The sequence below is a fragment of the Schistocerca piceifrons genome, chromosome 10 (assembly GCF_021461385.2).
Source record: "Schistocerca piceifrons isolate TAMUIC-IGC-003096 chromosome 10, iqSchPice1.1, whole genome shotgun sequence".
NCBI lineage: Eukaryota > Metazoa > Arthropoda > Insecta > Orthoptera > Acrididae > Schistocerca > Schistocerca piceifrons.
This window is the reverse complement of record NC_060147.1, coordinates 96,810,512-96,822,701: the sequence shown is the minus strand read 5'-3', so window position 1 is coordinate 96,822,701 and position 12,190 is coordinate 96,810,512. Positions and strand designations below refer to the sequence as shown.

At 43.1% G+C, this 12,190-nt stretch overlaps 1 protein-coding gene across 1 annotated transcript in view; it reads right to left on the bottom strand.

The window, feature by feature from the left end:
* LOC124718721 overlaps positions 1 to 12,190 on the bottom strand; it is a 181,759-nt gene that overhangs the window by 148,116 nt on the left and 21,453 nt on the right. Inside the window, exons 2-3 of the mRNA XM_047244339.1 lie at positions 10,077 to 10,110; positions 9,845 to 9,971 (exon numbers count right to left, since the gene is read on the bottom strand). Coding sequence (XP_047100295.1) covers positions 9,845 to 9,971; positions 10,077 to 10,110 — 161 coding nt within the window. The remainder of the gene's footprint in view (positions 1 to 9,844; positions 9,972 to 10,076; positions 10,111 to 12,190) is intronic.

Sequence of the window (12,190 nt, the reverse complement as noted above, 5' to 3'; positions counted from 1 at the left end):
AGCACAGCAAGGCCTTTTTGGTTAGTGTTACAAGGCCAGATCAGTCAGTCATCCAGACTGTTGCCCCTGCAACGACTGAAAAGGCTGCTGCCCCTCTTCAGGTTCAGGAACCACACGTTTGTCTGGCCTCTCAACAGATACCCCTCCGTTGTTGTTGCACCTAAGCTTCCCCAACAACAGCAAGGTCCTAGGTTCAGGGCTGGGGGGGGGGGGGGGGGGGTCGCTTGTTTTTGTGTGGCCGGACAAGTCTGGGGAACTACTGTAGAGAATTTCATACGGTCTTGCTGTTCTCGCAACCAGTAACATGTGTGTATGTATATCAGGTTAAAGTCTTTGAGATTTCCGATTCCCAGGATGCATGAATTATATATTTATTCCATGAACCATGGACCTTGCCATTGGTGGGGAGGCTTGCGTGCCTCAGCGATACAGATAGCCGTACCATAGGTGCAACCACAACGGAGGGGTATCTGTTGAGAGGCCAGACAAACATGTGGTTCCGGAAGAGGGGCAGCAGCCTTTTCAGTAGTTGCAGGGGCAACAGTCTGGATGATTGACTGATCTGGCCTTGTAACATTAACCAAAACGGCCTTGCTGTGCTGGTACTGCGAACGGCTGAAAGCAAGGGGAAAGTACAGCTGTAATTTTTCCCGATAACATGCAGCTTTACTGTATGATTAAATGATGATGGTGTCCTCTTGGGTAAAATATTCCGGAGGTAAATAGTCCCCCATTTGGATCTCCGGGCGGGGACTACTCAAGAGGACGTCGTTATCAGGAGAAAGAAAACTGGCATTCTACGGATCGGAGTGTGGAATGTCAGATCCATTAATCGGGCAGGTAGATTAGAAAATTTAAAAAGGGAAATGGATAGGTTAAAGTTAGATATAGTGGGAATTAGTGAAGTTCGGTGGCAGGAGGAACAATACTTTTGGTCAGGTGATTACAGGGTTATAAATACAAAATCAAATAGGGGTAATGCAGGAGTAGGTTTAATAATGAATAAAAAAATAGGAGTGCGGGTTAGCTACTACAAACAGCACAGTGAACGCATTATTGTGGCCAAGATTGACACAAAGCCCATGCCTACTACAGTAGTACAAGTTTATATGCCAACTATCTCTGCAGATGATGAAGTAATAGATGAAATGTATGACAAGATAAAAGAAATTATTCAGGTAGTGAAGGGAGACGAAAATGTAATAGTCATGGGTGACTGGAATTCATCAGTAGGAAAAGGGAGAGAAGGAAACATAGTAGGTGAATATGGATTGGGGGGAAGGAATGAAAGAGGAAGCCGCCTTGTAGAATTTTGCACAGAGCATAACTTAATCATAGGTTGGTTCAAGAATCATAAAAGAAGGTTGTATACCTGGAAGAATCCTGGAGATACTAAAAGGTATCAGATAGATTATATAATGGTAAGACAGAGATTTAGGAACCAGGTTTTAAATTGTAAGACATTTCCTGGGGCAGATGTGGATTCTGACCACAATCTATTGGTTATGACCTGTAGATTAAAACTGAAGAAACTGCAAAAAGGTGGGAATTTAAGGAGATGGGACCTGGATAAACTGAAAGAACCAGAGGTTGTAGAGAGTTTCAGGGAGAGTATAAGGGAACAATTGACAGGAATGGGGGGAAAGAAATACAGTAGAAGAAGAATGGGTAACTCTGAGGGATGAAGTAGTGAAGGCAGCAGACGATCAAGTAGGTAAAAAGACGAGGGCTAATAGAAATCCTTGGGTAACAGAAGAAATATTGAATTTAATTGATGAAAGGAGAAAATATAAAAACACAGTAAATGAAGCAGGCAAAAGGGAATACAAACGTCTCAAAAATGAGATCGACAGGAAGTGCAAAATGGCTAAGCAGGGATGGCTAGAGGACAAATGTAAGGATTTAGAGGCTAGTCTCACTAGGGGTAAGATAGATACTGCCTACAGGAAAATTAAAGAGACCTTTGGAGAGAAGAGAACCACTTGTATGAATATCAAGACCTCAGATGGCAACCCAGTTCTAAGCAAAGAATGGAAGGCAGAAAGGTGGAAGGAATATATAGAGGGTTTATACAAGGGCGATGTACTTGAGGACAATATTATGGAAATGGAAGAGGATGTAGATGAAGACGAAATGGGAGATAAGATACTGCATGAAGAGTTTGACAGAGCACTGAAAGACCTGAGTCGAAACAAGGCCCCGGGAGTAGACAACATTCCATTAGAACTACTGATGGCCTTGGGAGAGCCAGTCATGACAAAACTCTACCATCTGGTGAGCACGATGTATGAGACAGGCGAAATTCCTTCAGACTTCAAGAAAAATATAATAATTTCAATCCCAAAGAAAACAGGTGTTGACAGATGTGAAAATTACAGAACTATCAGTTTAATAAGTAACAGCTGCAAAATACTAACGTGAATTCTTTACAGACGAATGGAAAAACTGGTAGAAGCCCACCTCGGGGAACATCAGTTTGGATTCCATAGAAATGTTGGAACACGTGAGGCAATACTGACCTTACGACTTATCTTAGAAGAAAGATTAAGAAAAGGCAAACCTACGTTTCTAGCTTTTGTAGACTTAGAGAAAGCTTTTGACAATGTTAACTGGACTACTCTCTTTCAAATTCTGAAGGTGGCAGGGGTAAAATACAGGGAGCGAAAGGCTATATACAATTTGTACAGAAACCAGATGGCAGTTATAAGAGTCGAGGGGCATGAAAGGGAAGGTGGTTGGGAAAGGAGTGAGACAGGGTTGTAGCCTCTCCCAGATGTTATTCAATCTGTATATTGAGCAAGCAGTAAAGGAAACAAAAGAAAAATTCGGAGTAGGTATTAAAATTCATGGAGAAGAAGTAAAAACTTTGACGTTCGCCGATGACATTGTAATTCTGTCAGAGACCGCAAAGGACTTGGAAGAGCAGTTGAACGGAATCGACAGTGTCTTGGAAGGAGGATACAAGATGAACATCAACAAAAGCAAAACGAGGATAATGGAATGTAGTCGAATTAAGTCGGGTGATGCTGAGGTAATTAGATTAGGAAATGAGACACTTAAAGTAGCAAAGGAGTTTTGCTATTTAGGGAGTAAAATAACTGATGATGGTCGAAGTAGAGAGGATATAAAATGTAGACTGGCAATGGCAAGGAAAGCGTTTCTGAAGAAGAGAAATTTGTTAACATTGAGTATAGATTTAAGGGTCAGGAAGTCGTTTCTGAAAGTGTTTGTATGGAGTGTAGCCATGTATGGAAGTGAAACATGGACGATAACTAGTTTGGACAAGAAGAGAATAGAAGCTTTCGAAATGTGGCGCTACAGAAGAATGCTGAAGATACGGTGGGTAGATCACGGAACTAATGAGGAGGTATTGAATAGGATTGGGGAGATGAGAAGTTTGTGGCACAACTTGACTAGAAGAAGGGATCGGTTGGTAGGACATGTTTTGAGGCATCAAGGGATCACAAATTTAGCATTGGAGGGCAGCGTGGAGGGTAAAAATCGTAGAGGGAGACCAAATGATGAATACACTAAGCAGATTCAGAAGAATGTAGGCTGCAATAGGTACTGGGAGATGGAGAAGCTTGCACAGGATAGAGTAGCATGGAGAGCTGCATCAAACCAGTCTCAGGACTGAAGACCACAACAACAACAATTAAGTTTGCTCTGAACCCTCAGTGCGCAAGTCCTTCTCGCACTCAGACAATTTTTGTTTCAAAATCTAATTACTTCCATGATTAGAAGCTACCAAATAACCTCCGTTACTCCAATACTAGCTTTATGCCACGAAACTGACACTACAAAACTCGCTGTCTGCAGCTAATTTTTGTAGGATGGTCAGTCTTTTGATTTTCATAATGCCAATTTCAATGATCGTGTTGGTAACATTTGCGAATGTAAAAATACGGTCTCGAGGTTTTTGTTTTCTATCCATCTGAATTATTGTCTGGTCGTTGTCAGTTGCAAAACTGCCTGTCTGAGACGACAATGGTATTGTTTGTATTCTTAGTCTGTTTAAAAGGTAATTTTAAATAAAATAGCGGAGTAATACTCTAACCTTCTAACAGAAGTTGAAAGGGGGAGAAAGAGAAGTGCCTTATAAAAGAGCCACTTTATCAAGATTGCATGAAAAGTGTAAGGTTTCACAAGTATTGACTGTTACTTTCCAATGGGGGGCGCAGTTATAATTCAATCTCCTTATCGGGTATTCGGTAACCTTGGAAAAATGTACAGAGAGAGAGAAGAAATTACGTAACCTAAGCAATATCATAAAACCCTGCGAAACGTGGTGGCGTGTAAGTTTTACAAGATGACTGGTATGCGTGTAATCTCAAACAGAAGTCTAGCAGTATTTAAAGTCCATATTTCCTCTCAGCATTGCCCAAAACCCCACGTTACTCACGAGAAAAAGCGTTCCAACTTACAGAGTCTCTGTTTCTTCTAGACAGTGTGGAGAATTAACTGTAATAGGCATCCTCAAGAAAGGACAGAAATCCTTCAGCGCCATGGATGGAGTTCCAAAAATGAAAACGGTTTATCGTGTCAGTAAAAAAAAAAAAAGAGTCGAGATATGGTAAAGCTGGTGAAATTCATGAAAACACCCAGTGAGACCAGGGAATTCCATGAAAATATACGGAAGGGGTCCCGGGTTCGATTCCCGGCGGGGTCAGGGATTTTCTCTGCCTCGTGATGACTGGGTGTTGTGTGATGTGCCTAGGTTAGTTGGGTTTAAGTAGTTCTAAGTTCTAGGGGACTGATGACCATAGATGTTAAGTCCCATAGTGCTCAGAGCCATTTGAACCATACGGAAGGGGAATAGCGCTGCCGATAGTGCAAATATAAGCGAAGCGATGGAAAATGTAGATATTGGGGAAACAGATTAAGACACTGTACTATAAAACATTTTGATTGAATTGACGTCAAATATTTAAGTGTTTGTCGTAACGTAATTACTGCATCCTACATCAGCAATACCTAAAAAATCGTATGTAATATACTTTTTTTGTGTTTGCTTGGAAATTGGGTGATAAGAAAGAAAGATTTACATCAATAAATTATGCCGAAAGCAAGTTTTGAAACAATTTCATATTTTCATAGTTTTTTAAACATATGTTTGCATATTGTTTGTTCGATTTATGGATGCATTAACTGCTGCTTAGAAATTAATACACTACATGTGAAGTTCGCAACATTTTCATCCATACACAAATCCCTAAACAGTCTTTCGCATTTCCTGAAAAATTACAATTTTGCAGAAAGCAAATTTTGAAAAAAAAAAAAAAAAACTGCGCTCAGTTCTGAATAGCTCGAGAAAGCCTCTATCAACGAACACTTTAAATTCTTCTAAGCCGAAAAGACGTTTCATTTCTTGTAGATTGGACGTTTTTATGGTCGTTATACCAGAATGACGACTGCACAAGGCCACCGACTGAACATGCGTAACCGTACTGTTCAAACGGCAGTGTGTGGTATTGTTGTGTATACTCGTCACACCGTTCTTATCTAACGTACTCTTTGTTGTCTGATTGTTACCTACTTATTTACCAGTAAGGTCTAAAGACAAACCATCCAAACATTCGCCTTTTCTTTTAACAGAATTTCATGATGTTCTTCTGGTTAATAAATATTCTGATGTTGGTGTATGCTCATGATCTTCTTCAAAACGTAAACGCAAGTTTTCGCTGTCTGCCACCAGTAAATAAATTCAAATTCTCTTTAATTATTTGCAGTCAGCTTAAGATAGAGAAACCAATAGAAACTGAAATAAAAGAGCACAGTGGTTCCTACCACAGCATCTCCATATTACATCAGATTCTGCAACGTTTCGCAATGCAAATAAATGTACGTTAAGGCTACCATTAAAAAGCAACAAAAAATTGTTTTTTGAACGTAAGATCCGAATGAAGCTAGATTTTTGAAAGCGAGATTTCAATTTTGTCGTTAGAATGCTTTTTTTATTATTTGGTTCTCTTTAAACCATTTCCGCGCATTGAATTCACCTAAGAACGAATTTTACTTGCTACATTTAGTTCGATTTTAAACCATCGTATCTCGACAACAGACAAAGAATTCGTTTTGACTTCATCCATATACCTACCTTTGTGCAAATTTTGAAACGATGCGTACAAGTTCAAAGCATAGAAGTGGCATGTATTTGTAAGTAAAATCCGAACGCTGCACATACAAATGGTGGCATTAGCTGAGCATTAATTTCAGCCCTTCTAAAATCATTGGCAAAAATAATTAACCGATTCGTACAATCTGCCTGAGTGTCAGCACCGGTTCGTCCTTCAAAGCCTACAGAGAATGTGAAATTTTCAGAGTTCAGAATTTCGATCGTTGCGCAAGTGCAGTGAATCGGGACTCGCCACAAGCGCGGTGATGCACAAGTGCAAAGTTCCGTTTCGTAGGTGAAAATGGTAGATCCCGTCCAGGAAGCTACTGTGTGTATCGGAAACTAACAACTGGGGTTCTGTCATCACAATACAAAGAAGACTCCATCAGCAATACAATGAAGCATCTCCAAATGCCAATAACATACGTAGATAGTATCGGTAGTTTGACCAAATACGACATTTGTGCAAAATAAAAAATACTAGCCGACTACGTGAACCCGCCCAAAACGGTCGAAGAATTGGCCTTTCGTGTAAAGATAGTCCACAGAAATATATGTACGAAGCCTGTAGGCAGCTACAAATGCTACAAATCAAGGGTTAGCGAGCTGTGCAGAAACGAAACAGAAAATGAAACTGCACGTCATTTATATTTTACGGGAACTGAAGCAGGAAGACTACGTCAAACGTAGTACAAAAATGAATGAAGCCACAGAGGAATAAACATCTCCTGTATGCCTCACTTTTAGCGACGACGTAACTTTCCACGTAAGCGGCAGGTTGAACTGACCATAACATTTGAACATAGGGTGCCAAAAAGCATTTGTGTGCATCTGCATGTCAGCTTGACTCACTGGAAGTCAATGTGTTCTGTTCGATGTCGTTACAAAAACTGTATGGTCCTTTTTTCTTCACTGAGAGAAATTTTCCAACAGATATTTACCTGGTCATGTCTCCGCAATGATTGACGCCACAGCTTGATATGGATTACATCGTTCAGCATGATGGAGCACCACACTGAAGCCCGCTAGAGTGACCGAGCGGTTCTAGGCGCTTCAGTCTCGTAACGCGCGACCGCTACAGTCGCAGATTCGAATCCTGCTTCGGGCATAGGTGTGTGTGTTTGTGTGATGTCCTTAGGTTAGTTAGGTTTAAGTAGTTCTAAGTTCTAGGGGACTGATGACCTCAGATGTGAAGTCCCATAGTGCTCAGAGCCATTTGAACCATTTTTTGAACCACACTGAAGTACAGAGTTCCGCATTGTCTTGCTGAAATGTAAGCTCAGGATGGGTCGCCATGAAGGGACAACAAAATGGAGCATATAATATAGCTGACGAACCACTGTGTTGTAACGGTGCCACGGATGACAACCAAACACATCCTGCAATGAAAAGAATGGCACCCCCAGACCATCACTCCTAGTTTCGGGCCATATGGCGGACCAGTCAAGTTGGTACCCTACCACTGGGTGGACGTCTCCAGACACGTCATCGCAGGTAATTGGGGCTCAGTTCGAAGCGGGACTCATCACTAAAGACAATTCCGCTCCAGTCAATGAGATTCCCTGCCGAAGCCGTGTCTGCTGACACCCCAGACGGCGGTGAGATATCAACCTAAGTGCTGCCCATCATATGGCCTGACAACCAGAAGTGATGGTGTAGGTTCCCAGGACCCAAATCTACATCCACATCTACATCCATACTCCGCAAGCACCCCACGGTGTGTGGCGGAGGGTACCTTGAGTACCTCTATCGTTTCTCCCTTTTATTCCAGTCTCCTATTGTTCGTGGAAAGAAAGATTGCGGTACGCCTGTGTGTGGGCTCTAATCTCTCTGATTTTATCCTCATGGTCTCTTCTCGAGATATACGTAGGAGGGAGCAATATACTGCTTGACTCCTCGGTGAAGGTATGTTCTCGAAACTTCAACAAAAGCCCGTACCGAGCTACTGAGCGTCTCTCCTGCAGAGTCTTCCACTGGAGTTTATCTGTCATCTCCGTAACGCTTTCGCGATTACTAAATGATACTGTAACAAAGCGCGCTGCTCTCCGTTGGATCTTCTCTATCTCTTCTATCAACCCTGTCTGGTACGGATCCCACACTACTGAGCAGTATTCAAGCAGTGGGCGAACAAGCTTACTGTAACCTACTTCCCTTGTTTTCGGATTGCATTTCCTTAGGATTCTTCCAATGAATCTCAGTCTGGCATCTGCTTTACCGACGATCAACTTTATATGATCATTCCATTTTAAATCACTCCTAATGCGTACTCCCAGATAATTTATGGAATTAACTGCTTCCAGTTGCTGACCTGCTATTTTTTAGCTAAATGATAAGGGATCTACCTTTCTATGTATTCGCAGCACATTACACTTGTCTACATTGAGATTCAATTGCCATTCACTGCACCATGCGTCAATTCGCTGCAGATCCTCCTGCATTTCAGTACAATTTTCCATTGTTACAACCTCTCGATATAATACAGCATCATCTGCTAAAAGCCTCAGTGAACTTCCGATGTCATCCACCAGGTCATTTACGTGCATTGTGAATAGCAACGGTCCTACGACACTCCCCTCCGACACACCTGAAATCACTCTTACTTCGGAAGACTTCTCTCCATTGAGAATGACATGCTGCGTTCTGTTATCTAGGAACTCTTCAATCCATATGGTTTATCATCTCCGGCACACAGCGATATGTCGACAATACCCTGTACCCCATTATGTTGCCCATCACGGCAAGCCATCATGTACTTACATTTCAGCAAGATAAAGCCCGTCCGCACAACGCGAGAGTTTGTACTGCTCGTCTTCGTGGTTGCCAAACCCTGTAAGATCGTCAGTTGTCTCCCCAACTGAGAACGTTTGGAGAATGATGGGGAGGGCCCTCCAACCAGCTTGGGATTTTAACGATCTAACGCGCCAGTTGGATAAAATTTGGCACGAGATCTCTCAGGACGACTTCCAATAACTCTTTGGATCAGTGTCAACTCGAATAAGTGCTTGCTTAAGGACCAGAGGTGAACCAACGCGCCGGCCGCTGTGGCCGAGCGGTTCTAGGCGCTTAAGTCCGGAGCCGCGCTGCTGCTACAATTGCAGGTTCGAATCCTGCCTCGGACATAGATGTGTGTGATTTCCTAAGGTCAGTTAGGTTTAAGTAGTTCTAAGTCTAAGGGACTGATGACCTCAGATGTTAAGTCCCATAGTGCATAGAGCCATTTGAACTATTTTGAACCGACGTGTTGTTGACACTCAATTTGTGAAGCTCTTTCTCATGAATATATCATTCAATTTTTCTGAAATTGTAATCATTTCAAATCAAATGTCTCTAAGCACTATGGGACTTAACATCTGTAGTCATCATTCCCCTAGAACTTAGAGCTACTTAAACCTAACTAACCTAAGGACATCACACACATCCATGCCCAAAGCAAGATTTGAACCTGCGACCGTAGCAGCAGCGCGGTTCTGGACTGAAGCGCCTAGAACCACTCGGCCACAACAGCCGGCTGTAATCATATGTTTGTCTGTACATGTACATTATATCTAGCGATTTCCGTCCCATTGGGAGGTGCATCGTTTCTTTTTGTCTTATGTATTATAATGTATTCAATAAATAACTGAGGAAGTGGGGCTAAGCGTTACAGTGAGATGCAGAGGTTGGTCCAGGCACCTCAAACCAGTCAGAGAGCTGATGATCCTAAAAACAGCTGAAGCGGCGTCCACTGACCTCAGGCAGGCGGAGGATGACGTGCTCGGAGAGCGTGGTGGGCGGCAGCGTGGTGGGCGGCGCGGGCGACGCGGGGGCGGCGCCCGGCGGCTGCTTGGAGCCGGCCACGATGACCTCGACGCCGTTGCTCATGACGCGCGTCGCCACGTTGATGCGCCGGCCCTCGTCCACGGCCACGGCAGCCACCATGGCACGTCCCTCCTCGCCGGGGGCGGCGGGGGCGGCGGTGGGCGGCGGCAGCGGCGGCGTCGGCGTTGGGGCCAGCTCTGCACGGGGCGGCGAGCAGAGCGCAAACAAGGGTCCCGTTAGCCGTGTACACGCAGTAACTCGAAAACACATGTATCGTCATGTCCCAAGGAAGTGAGATGGGCCACTCTCGTTCTCCGACAAAACAAACATAGAGAAGCACCCAAAAGACATAGTTGGATGTCAACGTAACTGTGTACATCTACACACCATCGGCGGGTATATAAATGGTAAGAGTAAAAATTCTCTCTGGCAGATAGAACGGCCATCAGAACGCATTATTTTTGTTTGTGTTTAGTGTTGTTACCACGTCTGCTACAATATACTCGTACAATGAGGTGACAAAACTCTTGGAATAGCGATATGCACATCGACAGATGGCGGTAATATCTCGTGCACAAGCGAACTGGCGGATCTGTCATTTGTACTCAGATGTTTCATGAGGAAAGGTTTCCGATACAATAGCGGCCGTACGTCAGAGATTAAGACTTTGAACACGAAATGGCAATTGAGTTAGACACATGGGACAGTCCATTTCGGAAATGTTCAGAGAATTCAGCATTACGAGATCCACAGTTCTAAGAATACCAAATTTCAGGGATTACCTCTCACCACGGACACCATAGTTGCCGATGGCCTTCACTTAACGACCGAGAGCAGCGGCGTTTGCGCAGAGGTGTAAGTAGGCTGTTTAGGTTTGTATGTTGGTAACGCCACGCTGTGCTCTGTATGAAAATCACTGACTGCGCTGTGTGCAGTCTATGGCTGGTTGGACTCATTGTTGGATTATTCGCTTGTGTAGTGTTGGGCAGTTGGGTGTGAACAGCGCGTAGCGTTGGGCAATTGGAGGATGTCTGGAGAAGACGATCTGGACGTGTGTCCGTCAGAAAAAGGAAATTTGTTTAATTGGATGTAAAATAATTATATATATATATATATATATATATATATATATATATATATATATATATATATATGATGACTTTTGAACACTATTAAGGTAAATACATTGTTTGTTCTCTATCAAAATCTTTGATTTGCTAACTATGCCTATCAGTAGTTAGTGCCTTTAGTAGGATTGGATTGGATTGGATTGTTTGGGGGAGGAGACCAGACAGCGAGGTCATCGGTCTCATCGTATTAGGGAAGGACGGGAAAGGAAGCCGGCCGTGTCCTTTCAAAGTAACCATCCCGGCATTTGCCTGGAGCGATTTAGGGAAATCACGGAAAACCTAAATCAGGATGGCCGGACGCGAGATTGAACCGTCGTCCTCCCGAATGCGAGTCCAGTGTGCTAGCCACTGCGCCACCTCGCTCGGTTGCCTTCAGTAGTTAGAATCTTTTATTTCTATGGCAGTATTGGCGCTCGCTGTATTGCAGTAGTTCGAGTAACGAAGATTTTTGTGAGGTAAGTGATTCGTGAAAGGTATAGGTTCTTGTTAGTCAGGGCCATTCTTTTGTAGGGATTATTGAAAGTCAGATTGCGTTGCGCTAAAAATATTGTGTCAGTTTAGTGATGATCAGAATAAGTAAAGAGAAAACTGTTTGACTACATTGAGTTTTACTCAGCTGTTTGAAAACCAAATAACGTAGAAGTTTACCAGCACAGTCATTTATAATTTTTCAAAGGGAACGTTTCAGTGTCAGTGCTAACAGACAAGCAACAATGCGTGCAATAACTGCAGAAATAAATGTGGGAAGTAAGACGAAAGTATCCGTTAAGGCAGTTAAAGGGCTGGCAACAGACGATGACAGGAGTACATTTGCTAACAGTACGATATCGTCTGCAATGCCTCTCCTTGGGTCGTGACGATATTGGTTGAACTCTAGACGACTGGAAAATCGTGCCCTGGTCAGGTGAGACCCGATTTCAGTTGGTAAGGGCTGATGGCAAGGTTCGAGTGTGGCGCATACCCTACAAAACCATGGACCTTAGCTGTCAGCAAGACACTGTACAATCTGGTGGTGGCTCCATAAGGGTGTGGGCTGTGTTTATAGGGAATGGACTGGATCTTCTGGTCGAAAAGAACCGATCATTGACTGGAAATGGTTATGTTCGGCTTCTTGGATATTATTTTCAGCCATTCATGAACTTAATGT